The 27,995-nt window shown below is 40.5% G+C and overlaps 2 protein-coding genes across 3 annotated transcripts in view; one reads left to right on the plus strand and one right to left on the minus strand.

Annotated features, from left to right (window-relative positions):
• Positions 1-27,995, plus strand: part of LOC311590602 (IQCJ-SCHIP1 readthrough transcript protein) — a 735,649-nt gene that overhangs the window by 335,258 nt on the left and 372,396 nt on the right. The gene's annotated exons all lie outside the window — the stretch shown is intronic.
• The window catches only part of LOC311590603 (uncharacterized protein), an 83,762-nt gene continuing 71,939 nt past the window's right edge, over positions 16,173-27,995 (minus strand). The window contains exons 3-4 of the mRNA XM_084769760.1: positions 25,654-25,738; positions 16,173-17,326 (exon numbers count right to left, since the gene is read on the minus strand). Of these exons, the coding sequence (XP_084625886.1) occupies positions 17,151-17,326; positions 25,654-25,738 (261 nt within the window). The 3' untranslated portion in view covers positions 16,173-17,150. The remainder of the gene's footprint in view (positions 17,327-25,653; positions 25,739-27,995) is intronic.

A 27,995-nucleotide genomic window follows, 5' to 3' on the forward strand; every position in this document is an offset into this window, starting at 1 on the left:
AACTAGGAAAATTTGGATCCACACTTACTCAAAGTTTGTCCCTGTATATCTTTTGGTATTAAAATTATTGTGATATCTAAAAAAGGAATATAAATGAGAAGTGATAAACCACCCAGGAATCTCTGGAAGAAATAGCAAGCAAGTTTCCTAAGGAAGAGCTTTGATCTGGCATGTGCCAAAATTTACAGACTATGTTTATTTCCATAAGGTACATATTAACTAAGGCAGGGTTAACTTTGTTACTAGATAGGCTGCACAGACAGCCCCATCTCATCACTTAGTCAAGAGATTAAGCTACTTCAATATCGTAAAACAATAAAGATTTTATTGCTGTGATTAATTATGAATTAATTATGACCAGCAGGATTTTTACCAAAATCAGAAACAAACAAACAAGACTCATTATGGTCCTTATTAATTGCAGGGAAGAGAATTCTCAAAGTAATTATGCTTTATATTTTCTAAACATAAATATACATTTTATATAAGACAGAAGAAAGAGATGTTGTGAACACACACACACATACACACACACACAGCTGAAACTGGTAAGCAAGCAACAATAATTTGCCACACAAATTATTCAAGATAAATATACACTTACTATATTATGTATTCTAGAGAAAACTATTCAAAGATATTATTCTAAAAATATTTTGTTTACATTAATGACAGAATTACAATGTTGCCAAATAATAATTTAGGTAAGAATGTATATTCTATTTGATGAAAATTATACATATATAATTTGAGAACTATAAAACCCTTAAATTACTTTCTTTTCTAGCTAAGAAAAATAACTTCCATAAGATGTTATTTTTTGCCTACAAATATAGCTATATAAATACCAACTAACTCTTAACAGTATTTTCTAATAACTGAACAATATTTTTGAAAATTCAAGTGGGAAAAAAACAAATACAGTTGCCTACACAGAACCCAAGGTGCAACTGTTTATAGTGATATTATGCCCAGTTTCCAAAGGCTATAAACAACCCAAATGTACCTTAGAGAGTGAATAATAAACAAATGATGCTATATTCAAAAAACGGCATAAACAAGTCAGAGAGAATAGAGATGGCAGGCTGGACTGAGTATTTGCTTTGAAAGCTCTATGCCCTGGGTTCATGCCCCACTGCCACAGAGAGAGGTGAGATGGAGGGAAGGAGAGTAAAGGAAAGAGAAGGAAGGAAGGAAGGAATGAAGGAAGGAAGGAAGGAAGGAAAGAAAGAAAGAAAGAACAAAGAAGTGGTTAGAAATCAAGATCTAATTTTCCGCATCAACATAGATGCATTTCAGAAGTGTTAGGATATAATAAAGGAGATACAATCAAAGCTCAGTCTTAAATCTACTGTTCTATTTATATGGTATTTAGGAGAAGTAAAAAATGGGAAAAACAATGAAATAAACAATTGACTGGACTGGAAGAGCGAGGAAGATGTGTGAATGGGGAACAAGAGAATTTGGAAGGGTGGTGAGAATAATGGCTTTGGAAAATTTCCCAAATGTATAGAAGGTTGGATTTTGTTATCTGTAAATTATACCTTTTTTTTTTTAGACACCCAAATAAACCCCCTAAAAATAGAGCAGATGACTTGGGAGATGGCCTAGTGTATAAGAATGTTTACTGCACAAGGATCTGAGCTCCAATCCCAAGCTCCCATGTAAATAAGCCAGGTATGGGTGTGCATGCTTGTGACCCTAGCCCTGAGGTGGCAGGTCTCAGGATCTTGTTGCTCAGCCAGCCTAGTCAAAAGCCCCAAACAGCAAGGTTCAGTGAGAGCTTCAGTCTCAAAGGAATAATGCTAGAAGCATCAGAAGAAGACATGCAGGGTCTTTATATGGCCTCTATATGCACACACACACACACACACACACACACACACACACACACACACACACACACACTATAGAATGGACAGTTACAAGACTCTTCTTGAAATGAGATGAGCTGGTTCCTCTAATCCTACTTGATGCTCAAATGTCTTTCAAAGCAAGAGCATTGCAGTGGGGATTCATCTGTGGGAGGACAGATGGACCACTGTTGTGAGGATATGTACACCGAATCAGCCACTGCCTACATGGTGACTAAATACGTTTTTCAGGCAGCCTCGCCGAAGCAAGAGAAAAGGATAACTTGCCAGTCTACTGTCATAGAACACCTGTGCTGAGCAGGCTGTCCATTTAGATCCATATCTCATGTCAAACAATAAAATTAATATCATACAGATTATTTGACAATCGGTAGAATACCTTGAATGTTAAATCATTTCCAAGAACTCTAAGAAAATTTAAAACTCTATCAATAAATTACAAGAGTCAATCTACTGTCTAATCATACACATCTCCCATAGATAAAAAATTAACAGGCGAGATGCGTGGCTTTCAAATACTGGCAGCAGAGAGGCTGTGCTTTCTTAACAGAATATAATCCGTGTGAAATATCTGAATTCTGCAATAGATAATTGAGCACACAGTCACTAGCAACACAAAAGCACATATAAACAGTCACACAATAAACGAATGTGGCAAGTATAAATGTTTACTGTAAGTGATCGTGGCGTTGATGAGCTATTCTAATCCCTAACAGTAAAACTTATACACCCCACTCAGAAAAACACCTCGGAGTTACAAATATGTCCCACTTTCATTATTCTTTATTTTTATTATTTCAAACAAAAGATATTTACCCCAGCAGTATTGATAGCAGAGAAAAGATAAAATCAACTTGAACACTGTATGAAATAGACCAGGACAGTCATTAGAATGCCAGAGCTATAAAACAGCATGGGAAACAATTATTATGATAGCAAATGAAGCACGCATGACCCAGAAGTGGGTATTTAAAGAGGCATGGACAGAGAAAATAAGGCATTACTGTTTATGTTCAGCTGCAAATGCTTATACAGTTCACACTGCCAGGCAGCCTTCCAAGTCTTTCTGTATAGTTCATGGACGCCTCAGAACATTGTGACTTCCACTGCATCGATTAGGAATTTGGGATACAGAGAGATTAAGTAACTTGCCCAGGTTCACACAGCACAATGACTAATATGTACCAGTCACTTTAACTAGTGTGTTCTATGGCTTCAGTAATAAACTCCGACACTTGTCGAGATAGACTTAATTAAATATGCATATTATAACATTTGAAGGAGAGGCATTTAAAAGTCTCGGGGGAAGAAATGGAAAACATGAAGAATAAAGATCACATCACCTATGCATTGGCCACAGGCCACAAAATGAAGCTCCCCCAGTCCTGGGCTGAGCAGCAGGAAGCTGGGGCACAGGTGTGAGTCATGGGCAGGGAGCTGAGAACAGAGACAGCCCAGCTCTTGCCTTTGTCTCTCTGCAAAGCTATGCATCCTGTGAAATCACCGCAGGGGCTTGAGCAGCACCCCTGCATTCTCTCCCTGGCTGATCTATGCTGATACCTTAGGGCTAAGGAATCCTGAACCACCAGGCCCAGTGTGAGGTCATTATTTTGAGCTGCATAGAAAACAGACATAGTTCTGTTTTCTCAATGAATTGAATTAAAAAAAAAAAATAACACATTGCCCCAACTCAAAATGGAATCCCTGTACCAATTGTACACAAACCTGCGTAGCTAGACAACTAAACAGCTTATGAAAGTCCGCTGGAGCAGTGTTGACTACAATTGCCTAATTTATCTCCACTTACTGGAAAAGAGGACACAATGTCAGTGCTCCAGGCTGCAACTGGAGAATAATAAGAATTATAAAAATTGCCCATATTTCTTAAAGTACCATTAGGAAGAAATGCATTGACTCTGTTACCTGTCATCTGAATATGAGGCATGCTTCTTTTTTTGGCAGAAAAGGCAGCAATGCCTATAATAAAAGTTACCCTGGAGGATATGTAAGCATAAGCTTGGAAAAACATGAATAAAAGAAATCATCAAGTATTACTTGGAGCTACAGTTGTTGATCATGAGGATTAGGTTTGACAGGAAAATATATCCTTTGGGAAATCCTATTTAATTCTTCACAGCAAATTTCACTACACCCTGTACAACCGTGGAAGTGAGCCTGATGCTGAAGCCTAGTTTTATTACATTTAGAAAATGGCTTCTAATGTGCTCAGATCTACCCTACATGAAACTGTGGCTGCAGGATCCCAGATGTGTAGACATAATTTGGAAAGATTATCCTGTGACTGATTCCATCTCTCCTCTCCTGTAGACATGGCTCAGTATTCCACACAGATTGTTCTTGTACCAAAATGTAGACTGAAGGTGATGGACACTGGCCCACTCTGAAAACAGGCTGGTTCTTATCTTTCTATCTCGTGTATTGGTTGATCTCCTTTGAAGCACCCTTCAGTAACCTCTAATTGATGCTCTTTGATGACCTCGAGTCTTCCCGTTACAGGATCAGTAGCAAAAGGCCACACTTAGATTTCATCCTTGCTTGCTTTTCATCATTCCATACCATTGGTCCAGCGATGGGATTTTTTAATTTTCTTGACAAATGTTTATGTATATAATATATTGTAATAATATTTACTATATCACCTCCTTTTGTCTCCTTTCTACTCCTGATGACTCCTTCCCAACCCAACTAGTTCCCTTCCTTCTTTCTTCCTTCATTTTCTTTACATGTTTCTGCCCCCCTTTTCCCTTTTTGTTCCCCAGACCATGGGATCTTTAAGCAAACTTCATGTTATTTTTTTTTTTTTAATCAGTGTAACTAAGCAACACAGAATGAGTCTTTTACGATGTGTTCCTGTCATTTTGTGGTCACTAAATGGGCTTTGGCAATGTTCAAAATGGTGGGTCACAAATGGCTGCAACTGGAGAGACACTGTTAAGTCCCAATTCAAGGAAATATTCAGAATATTAAATATCTTAATTAATCTAAGTTTTATAGTCCAGAAAGCTTGAGCCCACCCAGTATTTAAGTCTTCCTAAGTTGTAGCTTAATTTACTTTTCTTAACAGCAATAGGATAAAGATACCCAGATCCTGAGGTATGCAGTTTAGATAGGGCACATGAGGGGTGGCTTGGTAGGTAAAGTGTCTGCCACACAAGCCTGAGGGCCTCAGTTTACACCCTATCACTCGCGTTACAGTTAGGACATGTTGACACATTCCTGTAACTGTAACCCTGAAAGGCCAAGACAAGCAGGTCTTGGCAGCTCAGTGGCCAGCCAGTCTAGCTGAAATGGTGAATTCCGGGTCCCGTTAATGATCGCTACTCAAAAATAAGGTGGAGAGTGATAAAGAAAAAATATCAATATAAACCTTTAGACTCCACATACACATGCTTAAGTGAGTGTATACACACACACACACACACACACACACACACACACACACACACACACTTAAAACGACAAAGTACAACATGAGGAGTGTATCCATCTGGACAGTAAATAAGGTAAGAGGAAGGGAAGCCTCGAGGCAAGTGAGGACCTGGAAAATTGAAGCCCACAAAATGAGGTGAGACACATCCCTGATCAAATCTGTCTCAAGCAGAACCCTGCATAGAGAACATCAGTGTCAGTCATCAAAATATGTCCTGTGTTCAACCACTCATCCTGGGCTGGCTGTGAACATTACTTTAAAGCTTAAGCGTAGACCATGACGCGATAATATTTCACTTCCAAGAGTGCTCTGACTGCCTTTATGTTAACTTGACACAAGCTGGAGTCATCCGAGAAGAGGGAACCCCAACTGAGAAAATGCCTCCATAGGCTGCTCTGTGGACTAGCAAGTCTGAAAGTCATTTTCTTAATTCCTGATTGATGTGGGAGGGACCCAGCCCATTGTGAATGGAAATACCCCTGAGTTGGTGGTCCTGGGTTCTATAAAATTAAGGCTGAGCAAGCGATGAGGACCAAGCCAGGTGAATAGCACTCCTCCATGGCCTCAGCATCAGTTCCTGCCTCCAGGTCCTGTCTGGTTTGAGTTCCTGCGTTGGCTTCCTGTGGTAGACTGGGATTCAGGATATGTAAGCCAGATAAACTCTTTCCTCCCCAAACTGATTTTAGCTTTGGGTTTCATCGCAGCAACAGTAACCTTAACTGAAATGAATATGATGTCTATGATTTTAAAATATGCACAAAAATGAGGGGTGGTGGAGACAAAAAGAAGCCTAAAGCCTCACACATTGCAGGTGAGATGCAAATTGACACGATTGCCTTGAAACCAGGTTGACAATTCTTCAAGAAATTAAAGACAGATTTAAAGATGTCATTCAGCAGTTCATCAAGAGAATGGAAAGTATTTCTCCATACAAATGTGTGGACATGAATGTTTGTAGCAGCACAATTCAGAGACAAAAAGACTTATGAACATTCACAAGTTGATCAGGAGTTAAACTGTGGCCTTACCAAGGTGAAATATTAAAATATTCCTTAACCCAAAAGAAGAATAAATTATCAATGCTCACCACAGGTAAATGAACCTCAAAGACACTGTGGTATATTGTATGACCTCATTTCTATAAAATGTCCAGAACAGGTAAATATAGAAAGATGAGGTAGCCAACCAGAGCTTTTCAGTGGTCAAGGACAGAGATGGAATATAGTAGTTCAGAGATACAGAGATTTGAGGAGAGAGTGAAGAAATTGTTCTGGAAGTGGACAGTGGTGATTGCCAATCAATTGCAAGACTATTAAACACTCCGGGAGTTTTAAAGGAATTTTAAAGGAATAAGCTTGGTAATATGCAAATCACTTTCCAACTAAACAACTAAGCCTGGGCCCTCGTTTGTTTATTCTTACTTAATGGTTTTACTCTCTTTAGAGCTTCCTGCTGATATCCTAAGCAACTTCAAAAGCATCACTAAGTTGTCTTGAGGATCACTCAGTGTGGACATAGGAACAGAAAAATTATGGAAAGGACAACAGAGCATGAAGCGGGGCAGTGGGCACCACAGGAGCTAAAGCATCTGGTGAGAGCTCCGGGTGAGGGTAAAGGCGAATCTGAGGGCAAAGGAGCCAAACCACAGTGCATTTCTGTCTGTGTTTCATCTTGTTGTTTTGAGACAGAGTCGCTTGTACCCCAAGCTGCCCTCCCTGTGTAGATAGGCAAACTGGATCATGTGATTCTCCTATCTCTACTTCCCAAGTTCTTGGATGACAGGTACATACCATAGCCACTATTTTATGCAGTATCGGGTCTCTAACCCAGAGTCTTATGTACCCTAGGCAAGTGCTCAACCAATTGAAGGAGAACCCATGCCTCTCATCTCATTCTGTGTCTGGGAGGCAAGCATTGAGCTGCACACATAAGAGACATAAGCTGTGTCTTGGGTCTGGCATTCAGGATCAGGGCAGACCATCTCACACCAGGAACTGTTAGCGCTGGAACAGCTAAGATGAAGGGCCAATCAGAGAGGCACAACTGTATTTCTCATAGACGGCTCGTTCTGATACATCAAAAGGACTTCACAGGGACCTTAATGAGGCTACAGGAGAGAATCCAATCGTCTCAAGGTTCTGTACATCTGGTAAATCAAATTGGTTTGCTGTACTCAGAAGCAGTCCTGTATGGCAGAGCATACTATGGGTATAACCTGAGATACTAGTGGCTTAGAGTTATCACCCTTACCATTTATGCTTAGAACCTGCAGCCTTCTTCTTTTTTCAAAGTATGTCTTAAATTCCGCAGGGATGGTGTGCCTTAAAGAGTAATTTTCAATGGCATTTAGAAAGGTAACTCGAGAGTTTGATTGAAAGAGGCTCAAAATAGTTGGATGTATAAGTTTTAGATGTCCAGGTTTTGCAAGGACATCAGGCTCAAGAATTTAAAGAGTCTATCACAGTAGAGGTACTCAAGGGGACCAGGTGTATTTCTCGTGCTATTTTGGTGGCTCAAAAAAGTCTTGAGGTGAGCCAGTGGACATGGGAGCTTGGGGGAGACTCAAAGACGCAGAGCCAGCAGAAAGAAGGGTGCTGGGTTACTCGCCAGGTTCCTTAGGTGCGTTGGCTATTAATCCCTTATCAAATGAATGTTCTACAAATATCATCTACCACTCTGAAGGCCATCTCATCAATTTGTTAGCTGTTTCCTTTACTGTGTGGAGTTCTTTCTGTGTGCTAGTATCTTATTTGTCCATCTTTCTGTTTGTTGCTGATGCTTTCAGTTATACCCAAAGGGGTCAGTGCCAGCCTGCCATAGGGCTCAGTCCCTAGGTTTTTCACACAATCTGAGTCTCAGGGACTACATTTAAATCTTTAGTTGTTTTACATTGACGTCTGCATGTGGCATGCTATATGATTCGCCTTCACTCTCCTGCATGAGTATCCAGTCTCTCAAGCATCACTCGTGGAACAGCTGTCCTTTTCCAGTTGCTGCACATTACGTGACTTGTCATCTTCATCAACAGTCAATTCTATAGAAGTGTGTTGGTCATTTCTGGCCTACTATCCTGTTCTGTCAGCCAGTATATGTTTGCAGGCCAATGCCAGACAGCTTTGCTGGTAATCACTGTATAAAATGCTTTAAAATCAGAGCATATACTGTCTCCAAAGTTATTCATTTTTATTATTTTGATTATTTGTAGTTTCATATGTTTTCCTTTGTCTACTTTTATTAAAAATGATATTGCAGTTTGGTGAGGGATAGCATGAATCTGTTGTCACTTTGGGTAATAGTATGGACACTTCCACAGAATTAATTCTTTGCATCTCTGAGCATGAAACAACTTTCCAAGCATTCATGTTTTCTCTGTTTTCTTTTATCAGATTCTTAGAGATGTTTGTAAACAAGTCTTTCACCTCTCTGATTAAATTAGCATGTGTCTCAGACAGTGTTCTATTGTTATGAAGAGAAACCATGACCAAGGCAGCTCAAAAAAAAAAAAAAGCATTTAATTATAGCTTGTTTACAATTCAGAGGTTTAGTTCATTATCATCATGGTGGGAAACATGGTGGCACCTAGGCAGACATGGTGCTTGAGGGGAAGCTGGGAGTTCTATACCCGGATCCACAGTTTGCAGGAAAAGAGAGAGACTGGGCCTGGCTTGGGATTCTAAAACTTCAAAACCCACCCCCAGTGACAACTTCCTCCATGAAGGCCACATCTAGTCTAACAAATAGTGCCACCCCTAAGCCTCCAAATATATGATCCAATGGGGGCCACTATTATTCAAACCACCACAGCATGTAACTCTTTTCATTTTTATTTGTTCTAACTGCAAATTGGATAGTTTTTTCTTCATTTCCTTTGGGATGATTGGTGGCATACTGAAACACTGCTGACTTTTGCATGTTGAGTTTGTAACTTGCTACTCTACTAAATGTGTTTATTGGTTTTAATGGTCTTTTTTTTTTTTTTTGATAGAACTTGGGTTTTGTGCATATGGTACATCATTAGGAAACAGTGAAAAGTTCACATCTTGCTTTCTTCTCAAGATGCCTTTTCTCTTACTTAACATGTACCAATATTTAAAAATAATATTTACAAAGGTTTTTAAATGCATGAGGTAATCCATTTAATATAATATTAAACTAGAACAGTGGAATGTCAAAGCCTAAACAAATAACAGAATAAAATGTTAAGGACAAATTTTAGGAGATTGAATGACAACTTGGTCAAGAAAGTGTTTGTTGTACAAGCATGAAGGCCTGGTGTTAATGCCTAGTACCACATGTGCGCGCACTCGCGCGCACACACACACACACACACACACACACACACACACACACACACACAAACCATATGACAGGGATTGTGTAACCTCCAAGCTCAGAGGTAGAGACAGACAGATCCTTGGGGCTTACTGGCTACCCAGCCTTGTCTATTTAGCAAGTTCCAGGGCTCTGAGAGACTCTGACACCAAAACCTAAGGTAGATGGTGACTAAGGAATGGCACCGAAGGGAGTCTCTGGTCACTTACACACACACACACACACACACACACACACACAGAGAGACACACACAGACACACACACACAGTGCTAAAATGATTGCTAAGTAATTTCATTCTTAGATCTTCACTTACTGAATTGGGCAAAGAACATACAAATGCTTAATTAAAGTGGGATTTAAAATAAGCATGTGAATTTCTTATTTTAAATATGTCCCATCTAGTATTTGGGACATCCTTATATTTTTTAAAATGTTGTTTATCTCATATACCAATCTATTTAGCATCCTGTATTTGTATTTTTGAAGTCTACCATCCCAATCACCACTTCACTCTTCTGTAAGTGAGTTCTGAGAGGTGGGAGTTCCTACCAGTTTGGTGGCACCAGGTGGCCTCCTGTTTGATTCTGTAGCCCAGCCCAGCAAGCTGGCAAGGAAAAACTACCATGTAATTCACATCTTTGTTTTTAATAAGCACTTTGTTGCCTGATGTGATTTGGGAAAATAGTAATTATCATACTTAACATCACATGTTTAACTGTATCGTGAATAAAAAGAACCTCCCCCCACCTGAATAGGAGAATGCAAAATGCCCTCCTCACTGGTCCTTCCAGAGGATTTCAGAAAGTCAGTCAGAAAGACAGAGGAGGATACAGTTTGGGCATGGCGGCTTGTATAAGAACTAAATGACAGGGGGCTGGAGAGATGGCTCAGCAGTTAAAAGCACTATTTGCTCTTCCAAAGGACCCGGGTTCAATGCCCAGCAACCACATGACAGCTCATAACTGTCTGTAATTCCAGTTCCAACAGCTCTGACACCCTCACACCAATGCACATAAAATAAAATAAAATTAATTGTTTTTTTTTAAAGAACTAAATGACAATGAGCAAGCTAGAAAGAAGTGTTTTTATCAAGGGTCTGTGCACACACATAGGTGTACTAGGATGGGAAAGGCCCATGTAAGATTAGGAATCTGGCACTGTGTTCCTGATATGTGATACTCTACACAGCATCCTTGAGAAAGGTGTGTTGGAGACAAGTAACTTAGGTCCCAGTGACAACATTTATTCTTCTTGACACTGCATACACTCCTTCATAAGCCATTGTCCCTATTGCCTGCTCAGGCAAAAGCATGTACCTATCCACAGTTACCAGCCATGCCTCTCAAAAAGAAAAATGCAGAGTTTTAAGAGGAAGATGAGCCCTGAAGTACAAAGAATTAAAGTCTGATGATGCCTTGAGCAACAGTCTTCTTGACACAAGTTACTGAAGCTAAGTGACTCTGTGAGATGTAGGAGGAGTCAGGGGGACCCACTGAACACAGCTCATGCATCTAATCATCTTGTTGAGTATCCTGACCTGCAGGTACTAATTATAAAGCACTGTGAAAATTATGCCACACGACTCTCTCTTATCAACTATTTTACATAAACATGTATTTCTTAACTGGGAATGGAAACGGCTGTTATTTTCAGTTTGTTTTTCTCCTATCTAAACTCATTAGCTAATAAGGAGTAAGAAAAGGTACATAAGCCATCCAATTCCCACTCCGTATCCTGCCTCCAAAATGCTAAAAGGTTTCAGCTAGGGGATGTGCTCAGGGGCAAGCTGAGCCCAAATGGCCTCTTTGTTCCCTTGATGCTCCACCTTGCAACAGATGTGACAGCCAACGGAAGTCTTTCTTCTGCCTAACAGTGAGCAGTGTCTTTCTGTTGAGTGACAAATGGAATGGGGTAGTGAGAGAACAGGAAAGGTGGTGAGGGAGAGACAGCTCGGCCTCAGGGGTCTGGACTTCCTTGTTTCTGTTTAAGAGGAGATAAGACAGAAGTCTCTTCTTCTTCTTCTTCTTCTTCTTCTTCTTCTTCTTCTTCTTCTTCTTCTTCTTCTTCTTCTTCTCTTTACATCCTGATCATAGCCCCATTCCTCTTCACTTCTCAGTCCCACCCTCTCCTCTCCCTCCCCTGTTCCCTCAGAAAAGGGGAGCTCCCCCTACCCACCCACCCCAATCACGTCAAGACTGAGTATGTCATCTTCCCCTTTCCTGGCAAGGCAGTCCCACTAGGGGGAAGTAATTGAAAAAGCAGGCAAAAGAGTCCGTGTCACTCTAGGTGAGAGAAGCATGGGAGAATGGGGAAATAGAAGGATCCAGAGGGTCCTAGAAACCTACAAGAAGAACATTATGATGGGCAGATCTGAGTCCAGGGGTCCCGCTCAAACTATGGCACCGGCTAAGGACAATACATGCAGTAAACATCGAACCCCTACCCAGATCTAGCCAATGGACAGGACGTTCTTCACAGTTGAGTGGAGAGTGGGGTCTGACTTTCACACGAACTCTGGTGCCCCATATTTGACCACGTCCCCTGGATGGGGAGGCCCGGTGGCACTCAGCGGAAAGATAGCAGGCTACCAAGAAGAGACTTGATACCCTATGAGCATATACAGGGGGAGGAGGTCCCCCTCAGTCACAGTCATAGGGGAGGGGAGTAAGGGGGAAATGGGAGGGAGGGAGGAATGTGAGGTTACAGGGGTTCGGGTAACAATTTAGATGTAATATGAATAAATTAATAAAATATATTTTAAAAATACAGAGTATATATAGACAAAAAAAAAAAAGAGTCCATATCAGAGACAGCGCCCCCTCCCTGCTCCCCTTACTAGGGAACCCATATGGAGCCTGAGCTGCCTATGGGCTACATCTTTGGAGGGGACCTAAGTCCAGTCCATGCAAGGCCTTTGGTTTGGTGCTTCAGTCTCAGCAGGCTCCTCTGGGCCCTGGTTAGTTGGCTCTGTTGGTCTTCTTTTTTTTTTTTTTTTAACACAGAAGTCTTTAAATAGCATCATCTCTCCACAACTGTGAACCATATATTCAACCCATCTTCAAGGCAGCCTCTCGAGCAATCAGCTTGGCTACAGTTTGGAAACCCACTGACATAGCTCCCACTGTCTTCACTAGTCATTAACCAAACAGCTGGTTAAGGGATTTTTTTTTTTTCCTAAGTGAATTGAAATTTAGGAAGCACTATGGTGAATGGCTCTTGTTATTTTTCCCATCTCTGTCAAAGCTGCTGTTTGGTAATTTCTAGCATAAAAGCAAAGGGCTGTTTGATGTTGTACCATTTCCTTTGCTAGTGTGAGGTATAAGGCTGTTAATCTGCAGCAAATAGTGAGAAAAGCAGAAACTATCTACGGGACCAGCACGGTCATCTGCTCCGTGATATAAATGGATTATCAATCACACTGTCTGTATGGGAATCCATGTTCTTGTTTCCCAGATGCTCATGTGGGCTATTGAGCCAAGTGCTGGAGCAATGGGAGGAGATGCTTGCATCAATCTCAGTACTGGACAGGACCATAGGGACCCCAAATACAGCCAAAGGCGCCAGAAAGCTTAAGAAACACGAGTTACGTCAGCTCTTACACTTCACTTACATCAAGACATACTGAATTGGGATTTATTAGAAAGAAAATAAGTGATGAAACTAATAGCATTTTTGTATTACATATTGTATTATATTATATATTGTATTATAAATATATTATATTATAACTGCCTAATGGCAGATTTAAAGTCATGGATATAAACCACGTAAATGCATATGTATTCATGCCTGATATGTTCTAACACTATAACAGTTTGACCAACAGTAACCATTATTGTTAACAAGAGGAGCAAAGCCTTATCGTGACATGGTAAGCAGATATCGGAAGGTCCAAAATGTGGAGTGTCTTTGCTGTAAAAAAATGTTTTCACTGTGTCTATAAGGTCATAAATGTCCAAAAGAATAAAACAAAAAGTGTGGAACATTTTTTACGGTTGGTGGGATTTTGAGACTGAGTCTCATTTGAAGCCCAGGCTGGCCTAAAATCTCTGATGTAGCCCAGGATGGCCTCAAACTTTTTTCAGACCTCCTATCTCAGCTTCCCAAGTGTATGAGCCACTTCGTCTGGAAAGAGGGTGAACGTTGTTGCACTTAAAGTACGCAACATTAGGTAAGACAGTTCTATAGACAAGTATTGTCCTCTCGTGTTTTAAAATGGCAGTGGCAAGCCGGATGCAGTGGGACACCTCTGTCCCCAGCACTCCAACAGCAAGATGGCAGGCTCAGGAAGAATTGCCGAGAAACTAGCTGGCCAGCTAACCTGCAGTGCGCAGTGCAGTGACAGAAACAACAGGGATTGTGTCTCAAAATAGGTGGAAGGTGAGAACTGACTCCCAAAAGTTGTTCTCTGACCTTCACACATGAGCTATGGCATGTGCATACCTGCATGTGCACGTGTGCATGCACATGCACCACACACACACACACACACACACACACAGAGAGAGAGAGAGAGAGAGAGAGAGAGAGAGAGAGAGAGAGAGAGAGAGAGAGAGAGAGAGAGAGAGAGAGAGAAGCCAGTTATCATTTTGGACCCAGCTTCTGTTTTCTTAAATATGGGCATTTACCTTTGAAAAATTCAATGAGGGTCTTCGCTTAAATATCACTAATTTTGCACTTTCTGTGAGAAAAGCAAAGAAACCTGCAAAACAATTGCCCAGCTGACTAAAATCATGGGCTACATATGAATTAAATCTATTGACCATTTAGAGAAACCATTAGAAAGCTCTACCATGCATTAGCATAGGATCCCATCAGTTTTCTGCCCGGGCTCCTGCAAAATGTCTCTTTCCATTCCTACAGCTCATTAATTCCCAAGCTGTGTTATTAAGGATGATAGCATTTAGTTTTTCAGTGTGTTGTCTACTCCTCTCTTTCGTTTTTAAAAAGCAAATGGGCATTTTGACATCCTGGGTATGGGCGATCATTTCCAAGCTCTGCTGAGAGCACTAAACAGTGCCTTCTGTGTTTGACCTTGAGGAACGGCGTGCCCGGTTTTATCTCTTGGCCTAATGAAAGCAGAATTCTCAAAATCAATGTTCAGTTCCATGATGGTTTCAAGGAAATCCATTTCCCCCTACCCTCCTCACATGCCCTGTACAGCTAGCAACACCTGGCCTGATCTCAAGGCAGCTCTTAGAGGCTAAAAGACGTGGAAGGAAGAGACAGAGTCAGAAGCCCGGTGCTCTGGTCAAATCCCAGCCTTTAAGTGGTTCCATTTCCTGGTCTCTTAAATATGGCCACCCATAGGACTAGCCACCTGCAGCACAGTTAGTTAGTGAGAGGAGGTGCTCTGGAAAGCTCTGGGGGTGCCACATGTTGGTAGAAAGAGCCTCTTATTTAGAACGTAAAGAAATTGTGAGGAAGTGGGCTGTTAACTAGCCATCCCTGAGTGCTTGTCTGGGTTAAATAACAACTGCAATTACCTCTGGCCTTATCAAGAAGAACAAGATCCTTGTGCTGAAAGGGCACGGCTCTTCCACGTCTCTCTGTGACCTTGAGCAAGATGCTCTTTTTGTGTCCTTATGCCCAAAGACCCACCACACGTGTCTCCACAGCAGAGTGCTATGAGAACTTAAAGTCCATATGTATAATGTTCTTGATATATAGAGGGAGGTGGACAAGTGGCAGACATTTTGTTTTCAGAAGCAATTTGCCATCAAAGAGCACTATGTGTATATTAGCTGCCGACTTTCTCAATACTAGTGTTGTCCCTCTAGGCAAACAACTAGGGAGCTGTATCTCACAATGCCTGTTTACAGCTTGCAGAAACCTGTACCAGTTAATATGTCTTGGGATGCCAGGTGCATAGACCGCGAACTTAGGAAGTGAAGGTCTCCTGGCTTCTAATATTTGTTTCAATTTTGTATGGGGTAGTGTTTCGATATGCATAGTGGATAATTAGGCAAATTATCACATCCATCTCTTCATATAGCCACCATTAGTGTACAGCAAGAACACTTATGATACACTCTTTTAGCAAATTTCAAATGTGCAGTGCTATGGAATAAATCCCTAGAAGACTTCCAGGCTCACAGTTGAAGCTGTGTATGTTTTTACCAGGGTCTCCCCATCTCTCACGGCCTCCATCCCTGGTAGCTACCATTCTATTCTCTGCTTCTGTGAGCTTGGGTTTTTAGACTCCACATGCAAGTATAATTATCAAATATTTCTTTTCCTGATTGTAGCGTGATGCTGTATTTCAGGTCAGTTCACATTATTGCAAATGGTAGAGTTTTCTTACTCCAGGAGGCAGAATAATGTGTGTGTGTGTGTGTGTGTGTGTGTGTGTGTGTGTGTGTGTGTGTGTGGTGTGTTTCTGTACATAACAATTTCTTTTGCAGTCCTTTCTTGATGGACACTTAGGCTGTCACGTCTTAGCTGTTGTGAGTTGTGTCATAATCAGTATGACCCTGCTATCGTCTCTCTGAGACACTGATATCATTTCTTTTGAATAAATGGACAGAAGTACCATCAGTTGATCACGTCAGAGTTTATAGCAGAGTTATAGTTTTATTGAAGAGAGATCCCTAAATTTCTTTCCATAATAGCCACATTAATCTGCATTCCACCACAAAAGACAAGGTTTCCTGTTCCTCACTTCCTCACCAGAACATTTGCCTGTTTGGTGGCCGTCATGCTAACCGGTGAGAGGTAATGTGACCTTGTAGTTTTGCCACTGTTGGGGTTAGTGATGCTAAGCAGTGTTTTAAACACCTATTGCCCATTTTGTATCTTGTTTGAGAAATACCTATTCAAATCCTTTACCCATTTTTTTAAAAAATTCGGGTTGTTAGTTCTTTTTACTATAGAGTTCCTTATACATTTTAGACATAATCTCTCATCAAACATATTAGCAAATCTTTTCTTTTGTGTGATAGGTTATTTCCTCATGTTTGTTGCTTCTTTTTCTTCTGAAATACTACTGTTTGTTGTAATCTCACTAATACTATTTTACCTGTGCTTTGGGGGTAACATCCAAAATTAATCACCAAGACCAATGTCAAGGAGCTTATGCCCTTTACTTTCTCCTAGAAATTTATGCTTTAACATCTCATGACATTTATTTTATTTTATTTTTTATTTTGTTGTGACAGTTTCACAGTGTTCAAGACTAGCCTCAGACTTGTAATGTGGCCAAGGCTGGTCTTGAACTCCTCATCTTCTGCCTCTATTTCCCGTTTTGCAATTTCAGACAAATGTTATTATACCCATGTTTTTAAAAAAACACTAAATATTTTGCCTGCATGTATGTATGGGTTCCACTTCCATGCCTGAAAGGGGGTCAGGTCCCCTGGAACTAGAGCTCCAAATGGTAGCTTTTAGAACTTATGACTTTTGAAGTCTCAGGAACACATTTTTTTTCTAGTGCCAAAGGAAAGCATTTTTTCAGAAAAATTATTCTGTCAAGTATCTGCTTTTTTGTAAGTATCAGGAATCTACACACAGGGCTTTCTTCATGTCCCAGGAAGATGCGGGGAAGGTGAGCTGGAGCCTGCTCAGCTCCTCTGTGCCGTCATCATCATCACCATCGGCGGCGGCAGTGGTGGCGGCAGCGGCGTCATTGGAGTCACAGGCTTTTCCTGTAGCTTTTGTTTTCATGGCATCTGTAGGAATAGAGTGTACAAAGGCGGAAAGTGGATGGGGATGTCAATTCTCCTGTTATCTCATGAGCCAGACGTAGATTGGGTAGCCACCCTAGCTGCAGGAGAGTCTGGAGGAAATGTTTCACCAGACATACGACTTTCTCAAAACCAACCAACCAACCAACCTGTCTTCTAAGAACAAGGAAGAGGGATGGAGAGATGGCAATGGATCAGTACAGTAAAGAATGCTGGCTGCTCTTCCAAAGGACCTGGGTTCTATTCCCGGCACCCACATGGCAGTCACAACTGTGACCCCACTTCCAGAGGTCTGGACACCCTACCTTATGCATACATGCAGGCAAAAAAAAAAAAATCCATGCACATTAAATAAATTTCTGAACAGAATTTCTTTAAAAAAATAAAAAAGGAAAAGGGGAACCTTGAGCTGCCCACACACAATGGCTTGAGGGATATGGTAGTGACAATAACCCAAAGATGCTTCGGGAGGCAGCTTTGCATCAGGAATGCTAACAATTCTAAAACAGAGAGGCTTCCCATCTGTGGAGTAAGCTACCATCTACTTTCTTTGCTTTAAGTGCAAGGACTGTGGGTGTGCAGTTGTGAGGCACAACTCACCACTCTGGTTACTGTTTTGCTGGGGTTTGGTTGCCTTTAGTCACTCTGTGTTTGGGGCTTACTGTTGCCTCGGGGGTCATCCAGACACCTGCCTTTCTCCTAGGTGAAGGTCATTGCCGACCAGTCCCCACACAAGTCTGGGCCTCTAAGGGCTCTCGGTTACACTCTGTAGACTTCTGGACAGAGCGCAGCACAGACAGTGTAGTATTTCCCAGGGGTGCTACTTTCTTCAGTGTGAAGAAGGAAGCATTTGGCTCAAATGCAAATTCCATTCAAATCAACCCTGACTCCACAGGAGCCAAAGGGCTATCTAGAAATTCTCTGTCTGTGATACAAAGATAAAACAAATGGGTAAACCATGATTGGGCCTGAAAATTTATAAAAATGGGTAACATCCATAATCAAGCTTGCGTGAATTAAGACCATCTAAGAAAACTGCCTTCTTGTTTGCTAGACGTGAAAGTGCCCCTCAGCACAAAAATAAATAAAAATCATTCTGTTCTGACCTTGATCCACTTTCTCTATTACTTACTTTTTAAAGGTCCTGTGCAACTATAGAGCCCATCTAGGGGATGAGATAAATTACTTCTCTTTATTTTCTGCAATACTTGGTCATACAGAAGTTTATCGAATTAACTCTAGAAAATTCCACCCTGTTGAAATTTTCCTAGCAACAGGCATTGTGATTTCTTCCTGCATCACTAGGCCTGGTGTGATATAGGGTGCAGTGCAGATGTTAACGAGTGTCAGCTGAATATAATAAGGGAGGATGAGACGTGGCTGTGAAAGCAGAGCCGCAGAGGCAGATGGCTCTCTTAGGGCACAGGGACAGTCTGGCAGCTAGGAGAAAAATAGACATCTGGGAGAAAAGAGTCACACAAAGGCCATGGCTGCCCACAGAGAATGGGCATTCTCCCTTGTGCACTTGGCAAGGGCTAAAGAGCCCATTGACACCACCAAAGAAGAGCTCAGGAACCAACTGTGCAATGCCCCAGAGAAGAAGCCCATGGAGAAGGTGAGGACTTGTTACCAGATCCAGTTGTGACAGCCACTTGGATTTATTTTTAAATAATGCAGACCTTATTAAAGTAGTTAGCCAAGCTGTGAGAATTGTGTCCCTCATTCTGGAGCTCCCAAAATAATAGAGCATGTGCCGGATGGAAAGATGCTTCATAGACCCCCATTTTTCTCTAGGGCCCCTTTTTGGGGTACATGCTTATTTCCCAAGTCCATAAGTGTTGAGCTAATGTAATGTTTTAATTGCGCTTGCTTCTCTGTATGCAGTGATAGAACGTGAGCCATAACACTGACTCATTTCACATTTTGATTAAATTATAAAAAAATACTACCATCTAATTTTTATTTTAATTATACAATGCTGTTACAGTATGTTCTTTTAAATTTGGCTTGAAAATGAAGCACTGATAGTCATATCTTGATGAATACTAAAATGCTTATTCTACTTTCTTTGTGCCAGTACTGACTCCCTTTGTCACTGGGAACTTGTGTCATTTAAATGGGGCTATGTATATGCTTAGGGATACTTTTAATGTCAGTCAGATATAAAAGAAGCAACGGTTCACATTTAATTATCATCACATAAACAAGAAAACATTGAATTTGCTCAGTTATACTTACACATGCAGTACCAGGTTATACATACCTGTATATACTGTGTATATCGTACCACTGTTTATTTATATGTACAGTGTGCAAACAAAATAAGGAGTTGACAATCCCATCTTCTCCTTTTTTTTTTTTTTGGTGTTTATTATTTTTTTAAATTTTTTATTATTAACTTATTCTTGTTACATCTCAATGGTTATCCCATCCCTTGTATCCTTACATTCCTCCCTCCCTCCCATTTTCCCTTTACTCCCCTCCCCTATGACTGTGACTGAGGGGGACTTCCTCCCCCTGTATATGCTCATAGGGTATCAAGTCCCTTCTCGGTAACCTGCTGTCCTTCCTCTGAGTGCCACCAGGTCTCCCCCTCCAGGGGACATGGTCAAATATGAGGCACCAGCCCATCTTCTCCTTTAAAGTGAGAATGCCTCACTCTAGGCTTTATGAAACATTGCTGGAAATTAATTAATTGAAGAAAAATGAAGAAAACTTAAATTTCTGAAAATGGAAAAAGCAGATAGACTGCTCATAGTTTGGCAGAATTAATATGAGAATCATTATATTACCAAAAGCCATCTGTAGATTTAAAATAATTCCCATCAAAATTATAATGAGAGAGTTAGATTAAAAAATTATAAAATGTATGTGGACACACAAAATACCTCATTCACTCTAAACATAAATTATGAATATATTTTGGAAGTACCAGGGTATCTAATGTCAAACTGTACTACAGAGCCATAGTAATAAAAACAGCATGGTTCTGGCACAAAACTGAAGTAGAATAGAGAACCCAGAAAGACACTCACATGGCTACAGCTACCTTAGTTTTAAAATCTTGCTCAACAGATGTATGTGGAAGACTGAAAATAGATCCTTATCTTTCACTAAAAATAAAAAAAAATAATTCAAAATGAGCCAAAGGCACCTAGAACTCTGAAACTGATAAAGGAAAGCCTAGATGAAACATTTCAGGATACAAGGATAGACTAGGGCTTTAGAAAAGGAGCTCAACAGCAAGGAAATAACTCCAAGAACTGACAGATTATGTTACATAAAACTAAAAGGCTGCTGCATAACAAAGGAAATAGCCAGACCACAGAGAGGGAGTGAGGGGTGGGGAATCAGACGGGATTAATATCTGAGATCTTCTTTCAAAACACTACAAAAATTAAATAACCAAAAAGCCATCTAATCAATATATGGGCTACTGAATTGATTAAACAATTCTCAGAGGAAAAGCACACATGGAAAAAGTATATTTGAAACAATATTCAATATGCTTAGCCTTCAGGGAAACCCAAATTAAAGCTGCCCTGAGAACCATCTCATCCTAGACAGAATTTGTTTTCTTAGCATCAAACACAAACTGTAGTGGGTGGGGGAAAGATCGCGAGGCATCGATACGGTGAAGAAGAACAAGCAACTAAGGAATGCTGGGAGTGGGAGGAACAGTCTTCTCCAGGGAAGGGCACGACAATTAGTTCTTCAGCGCCAAAGGTCAACCCTGAAAACATAACATACATGGAACGTTACACAGACTAAGCATATGATGTATGCTTAATTCACACGCATATGTGTGAATATATGTATATACTTACATATAGTCAAGTAACAATAACTAGTAATTAATTTGAAAAAGAACAAGGAAAGGCATATAGGAGGGTTTGGAGAAGGAAAGAGGAAAGGAGAAATGATGCAGTTATATTAAGATGTCAAAAATAAATAATTTTTTTTTGCATAGTCTGCCCTAAGCTGGATCTGATCTAGCCTGTCCCCACTTACACATCACTGAGTACATTTTGTCACTCTACCTTGGAGCAGGTCTAGACCACTCCTCACCATAGCCTTTCTTCTCTTCTGTCCTACACCAACGGCTGGCTGGATAGCTGATTCCTCACGTGAGAGAAAACAACAACGTTCCTCTTTATGGGTCTGTCTTATTTTATTTAACATAATATTCTCTAGTTCCATGCATTTCCTGAGAACATCATCATTTAAGTTTTAAAAGTAAGCACATTGCCGTGGATGCTGGCAAAGGTGTGGGAAGAGAAGAGGAAGCCCTTTCCCAGATGATGGGAGGATAAACTGGTACAGCCATGATGGAATGCGAGCTTCTTTAAACACTGAAAACAGAACTGCTGTATGAGTCAGCTGTACATTCCCGGGAGACTCACAGAGATATTTGTGCATCCGTGTTCACTGTTGCGGTGCTCACATTAGCTAGAATGTGGATTGTTTAATGTGATACATATACATAATGCAATTTTATTCAGATGTGAGGGGGGTGACGGGTGGGAAACCAACTCAACCCTGCTATGACTTAGTCCTTGAACAATTCACGTGTCTCCATTGAAAGAAAAAACACTTTCTTTCAGAACAGAAGAAGGGGGATGAAGTGAGGGAGGAGAGAGAAAGACTCAACCAACAATGTACTTTAGATGTACAAGTATTTGCAAGAAGTACACACACACACACACACACACACACACACACACACACACACGACAATGTTTTTCTTCCAAAATTAACCAATCCCATGTAAATGACCCCCAATGAGAGCAACTTAGAAGACATTTCCTAGAATTCAAAAAATTACTACAAGTGTTCAAACAGCTCAAAGAAGATATGTGCTCAAAGAGAACAAAACAGCTGAATGAAAGAAGGAAACCATTTCAAGCTACAGACACAGAATTCCCCTCCCCCTGCCGAGAAAAAAGATAGGATTATTGAAAAAAGGGAACTAAAATGCTGCTGGTAATGAAACACTCAGTAGGTCAACTAAAGCTCATGAGGCCTCACCAACAAAGCCTGGGCAATGTGGAAGACAGAACACCAGGGCCTGAAGACAGGCTAGGGGAATTGGATCATCCCTTCAAGTCAAGGAAAGAAAGAATTTTTAAAATGCAAATAGAACATGAGAGAGTCTGGGCACACACACATCTACAAATTATAGGTCTAGGAGGGAACAAATTTCATGTCAATAGCATAAAAAACTTGAATAAAATCATAGAGGAAATTTCCCCAAATCTAGAGAAAGTGATTCCTATCCAAGTTCAAGAGAAATAAAAGCAGGAAGGGAAGATGAGAGGGGAGGGAAGAAGAGTTTTAAATGGGAAAAGAAGAGGAAACCAGAGAGTAACAGAGTGTATTTGTCCTGAAAGCAGAAGGAGGTATTTTAGGAAGAAATGGGAACCAATAAGAAGGGGAGAGGAGAGATATGGAGAACAAAGGATAATGGCATATACGTGTGAAAATGTCACAACAAAACCCATCTCTTTGTATGCTAACCCAATTTTTTTAATATGTGAAGTCTTTTGGGAAAATAAATTGTGTCGCGGTTTTAAGTACTGAGCTGTGTGTTTCTGGACTGAATGCCCTCTGAGCAGTACTTTGCCCCTCTAGTCTACGGGGCCTGAGACCCTTACACATATGAAGAACATGAAGCTCCATTCTACAGCATGACAATCAAGAGACGCCTTAAAAGCAGAGGCTGCGGAGAAGGCTCAAGGGTAAAGTGCCTGCTGAGCAAGTGTAAGGGCCCAAGTTCAGATCCTCGTTTCTGATAGTTGATGCTACTATGTCTGTCTGCTGTCGCAGCACTCCTGTGGCAAGATGGAAGGTGGGGGCAGGAGAACTGGACGCTTATGGGCCATGCATCCTCATATATCCAGTGTCAAACATTAGAAAGCCTGTCTTAACTGATATGGAAAGTGAGGACCAGCATTCGAGATGTTCTGACCTCTGCACCCACGCCTCACATATCGGTTCCTGCACTCATGCATATAAGCGTGCCTACAGATATACATTATGTACAAACAAATATTAATTTTAAGATAGTCAATGTGTGGAGAGACTGAATGAATATGACAAGATGTCTTTATTTTAAAATCTTACACATCTAATGTATGTAACCTTGTGAGAATGAAATCAGAATTACTAGGTCTGGCTACTTTTCATCTATTATGAAAAGAGCTGTCAGTATGCTAAGATGTTTTACAAACTGAATATTTCATAATGAAGTTGTGTTTAAGTTTCTGTTAGCTCATTTTTTTTTCAAAGCATCTTTGGTCTTACTTTGAGGGTTAAAAATACCACAATGTACCTAAGTTTTATTTCCGAAAGTCAAGGTAGTTGCAAGTACCATGAATAGGCATACAAAGATGTAATGTGGGAATATAAAGCAAGAGTAATTGAGTGAATTTTTAGAGTCAGATACATGTTTATTGTAGAATACACAGTCAAACAACCCCCTTCCTCCCATCACTGACATAACAGATATCTACCATTCGCCTACAGTCTGTCAAGTACTAAGATAAATGTGCAAGTGCATACACACAAATACATAAGCAGTGGAAAATGATGAAGCTAAGAATGAGTTGTTCCCTTGTCATCTTCCAATGCTGTGAATACAGAATATAGTCGTTTGTGTAGGGGGAAGGGGATCACTAAGATCAACTATGCAAGTTCCACAGGAGGAAGATTTGGAGTGGAGAGAAAGGAATAGGTCTTTAGATTTCTACCTACAGGGAACCCAGCAGATTGACTGTTTGTACAGAGGTGCCAACATGGAGGAAACATGATTCACTTGTCAACGTAACTACACCAAGAAGGCTGCATGCTCAGTTACCTAGAGTGTCATTTTTTAAAAATACTTGTCGGCTTTACCAAAAAAGGTCTTGGCTTGAGTTTCAATTGCAAAGGAGTCATCCTGTAAGTGACATTTGATCGACCAGTTTATGAACTCGTCAAAATTCACAGTAGTTCGGAAGTAGGCACTTCACATTAAGTTCTGGGCAGGCAGAAAGAGAGCGATGCTGGCACCAAGCCCAGCCGCCACACTCAGACTCACGTACAAAAGGAGCAGGTGCTAGCTCTGCATTTCAAGTCGACACCATTTTTCATGTTGATATGGGACTTTTATAGCTGTCCTATCACACACTCTTCACAGCCACATTTTAGAGTAACAGTTGTCACATACTGAGAGTCTGGTGTGCACCTAGGCTATGTACTTTTCTTAGGCTGTCGCGGTCCTGAAAGTCACCTTGAAAGGGTGGATTATTATCATATTACAATGTAAGGGACAGGGCCGGAATAGTGAGGCAAACTGCCAGTGTCACCACACTGCAGAATTAGCATGTCAGACAACATCTGTCTAGTTCTGAATTCAGTATTCTGGCTCCTACAAGGAAGGGAATAAGACAAGAAATGGAAGTAACAGGAAAAGAATGAGACAGGGAGGGGAAGAGGAAAAAAAGAAAGGAAGGAGAGACGGGGCAGGAGGAGAGCACGGACAGAAGGTTTGGGAGCATCGTTAATACATTGTTTTACACATTTGTGTTTGAGGACTGGAGAGAAGTGGGTTGAGTTTATCAAAGTCACAACTGGTAAGAGACAAACATCATAACAAAGCTCACATGCCCGGGGTACCTCCCACCATGCCTCTCCTGGCTCTCCAATGTCAGGGAATAATTAAACTGTAGTTAAGTCTAACAATTCATTACATGCTCATTTTAAATCTGTATATTTTCTCTAAACAAATACTGGAAAGGATAGAAAAACTAATTCAAAAATATTTTTTTTCAATCTCTGCCTGATAGAAGTAGTTTTCCTCAATCAAGCTATACTGCAGAAGTGAAAAAAACTATGTATTATACATTCAAATTATGCAGAGCAATAAATAATTCTCAAAGGAAATAAGCAATGATTTCCAGAAATTCAATTGACATCCCAAATTAGATCTACATAAAAAGATCAGCCAATTAACTGTGCCAACAGCTCTTTCTATTTTCTATCCTCACTTGCATTCTGAAATTTTATTTATATAATTACTTCAGAACCATGGGGGAAGTAAACTCATTTCTATGTTTTAGGGAATAATTGTCTTGTTCAAAGGGCAACAATTCTATCCATGAATATGAAAAAGATGTGAAAGAATAGCAAATATTTCTTCCACTGTGGGAGAAAATTGCTGCAGGTTGCGAAAGAAAGGAAAGGTTAGGAAGACTAACTAAAAATAATCTAATCATTTTACTTGGATAAATGTCAGAGGAAAAGGAAATTGAGTTGGTCTGTTTTCTACTTACTAAAGCAACCACCCAAAGGCTTGAGTGGAGGAAGAGTCTTCCATCTCCATGCTTGCTTTGTGTTGAGATTTAGGACCATCCAGGCCTAATAGAGAAAAAGGAAAACTGTCATGTTCCCACCTACAGATCGTCAAAACAGTTTCTCATCAGGTATATTTTGCCTAAAGAAAGAATCAGTTACAGAAAAATACTTGGATCCCAAGGTCCTCAGAGCCGACTATGAATGACAGCAGTGACTGAAATTACTAACAAAGACATGACTCAGTAGGTTATGGTGTGAACATCTGCCGTATTTCCCTGATCATAAATGCCATGGAAGACATTGGTGGTGAGGCACAATCTCATTTTATAGGCTTCTGTGGGGGAAATGGCATAGTGTATTAAGTATTCAGCAAATAGTTTTTAATTTACTGACATTGTCATTTACCTATATCATTATGTCCTCTTACAATTAAGGTTAGGGTCTTCTTTATTTAACCTTCTGCTGTATTTTTAACCGTCAGCTTCTGCAGCTCAGCATGAAACACATTTTTCTCATCTATGCCCTCATTTCATCCCTGCCTCATTAATATCTGTGTGATTAGCTTCTTAACGTGTAAGCTTAGAGTATAATGTCAGAGCCTTGTTTGCATTTCCAAAGATTAAATGCAGACTTTACGGAATTCTACCATGGATTAAGTAGCTTCTCTTCAGAGCAATCTGGAAACCGTTTTAATTTTATTTAATATTTGTGTGTGTGTGTACCTGTGGTGTGTGCCTCTGTGTGTGTGTGTCTGTGTGTGCCTGTGTGTGTGTGCGTATGAGAGAGGTGGGGGTGGGGGGTGAGGAATGGACAGACAGAACCAACCAATCTGGAAGTTTTTCATGAAGTTGTTTAGTGCTTAGGCCATTGTAATGCATGATGGGTCATGTTTATGTTTCCAACTTTGAAAATACTATAATCCAGTAAAAAAAAAATAGTTGACAGTTTCTATAGCCTTTAATTCCACTGCATTCTTCTGCATACACCATAGCTTCGCTTTTCACAATTCTTTCATGGTGTGATCTCTTTGAAGACGTTAAGTGATCATTAGGAATCCATATCTAGACATAAGTAGAAACTCAGGGCCAGCAAGATGGATCAGTGAGCAAAGACAGCTGCTGCTAAGACACAAGCTGACCTTCTTGAATTCAGTCTCCAGAGTGAAGAAGCTGAACGGACATAAGTGACTCCTGAAATTCTTCCCTGACCTCCACATTATGCACCAAGGAATGTCCATGAGTGTGCACAGGTGCATGAATGCATGTACGTGTTTAAGGGTGGGTGTGCACACACATGCGTGCATGCAAGTGCCTATGTGTTTATAAAAATAAATAAATAAGACCATTTAAAGATTTATTATGTTGAAATTGAAGTGATTTTGTATTGCCAATTGAACTAAGCTAATCAAATAGACAGTTTGTGCCACTAGGTAGGATCACGGTTTCAAATCATGACAACTCTTTTGACAGGCATCCCTCAGCCTGCATGTTCCTTTGCCTTCGATTCCTTCAGAAGCCTTAATTCTTGAAACATTTAAATAAAACAATTCAAAGAATAGAGGACACCACCATTTTGTTCAGCCATTTTAAAGTTATCATTAAAGAGTATTCAACCCCAGGTTGAACTTACCTGCCAGCTGATGCAGCTGTGATGTGACTAACCCTCTCTGCTGAAATATCCTCTATATCAAAGAACTTCCATAACGATGAAATGAGGAAAAGCCACTGTACTCAATGCGGCCCTGGATCAGTAGCAGTTGCTTCACCTAAGATCTGATCCAAGTGTCACCTCCGGGTGACTTGATGCATACTTAAGCTTGTGAGCGACGGGGATGCTACATCTAAAACATCAAGCATGTAGTACGAGCCATGTGTACCAGTTTCCAAGTATGAAGCCTCTGAATGGTTTAGCAGATAGGGCCTGGTTATAATGTTGAGCAATCAACCCTCAATGCTGCTACCTCATCAGTGAGAAAACTGGGGTGCAGTGAAGACCTTTGCCTTCCTCTCTAATTTAGGTTCTCAGTGGCAGTGGCACCAATCAGTCCCCTGAATGTTGTCACCTGATCCAGCCTAAGCCTACCAGTCTCTTCGAACCGATTTTCTAGATAACACACTTTTCTCAGAGACACACTTGACTTTCCAAGAGTCAGATATTTCACAGAAGAACCGAGCATGAAAATGACATTAAAGCTTCCAGACTAGGGATGGTTTAAACAATTAGCTTAGATGTTATTATAGCAGAACTTTAGTTCCTTGAAATCAAGTACTTCCTTTTCTCCCCTGTTCAAAAAGAATCAAAATGTTTTTGGCCCTCTATC

The sequence above is a fragment of the Acomys minous genome, assembly GCF_964271855.1.
Source record: "Acomys minous genome assembly, chromosome: 19".
NCBI lineage: Eukaryota > Metazoa > Chordata > Mammalia > Rodentia > Muridae > Acomys > Acomys minous.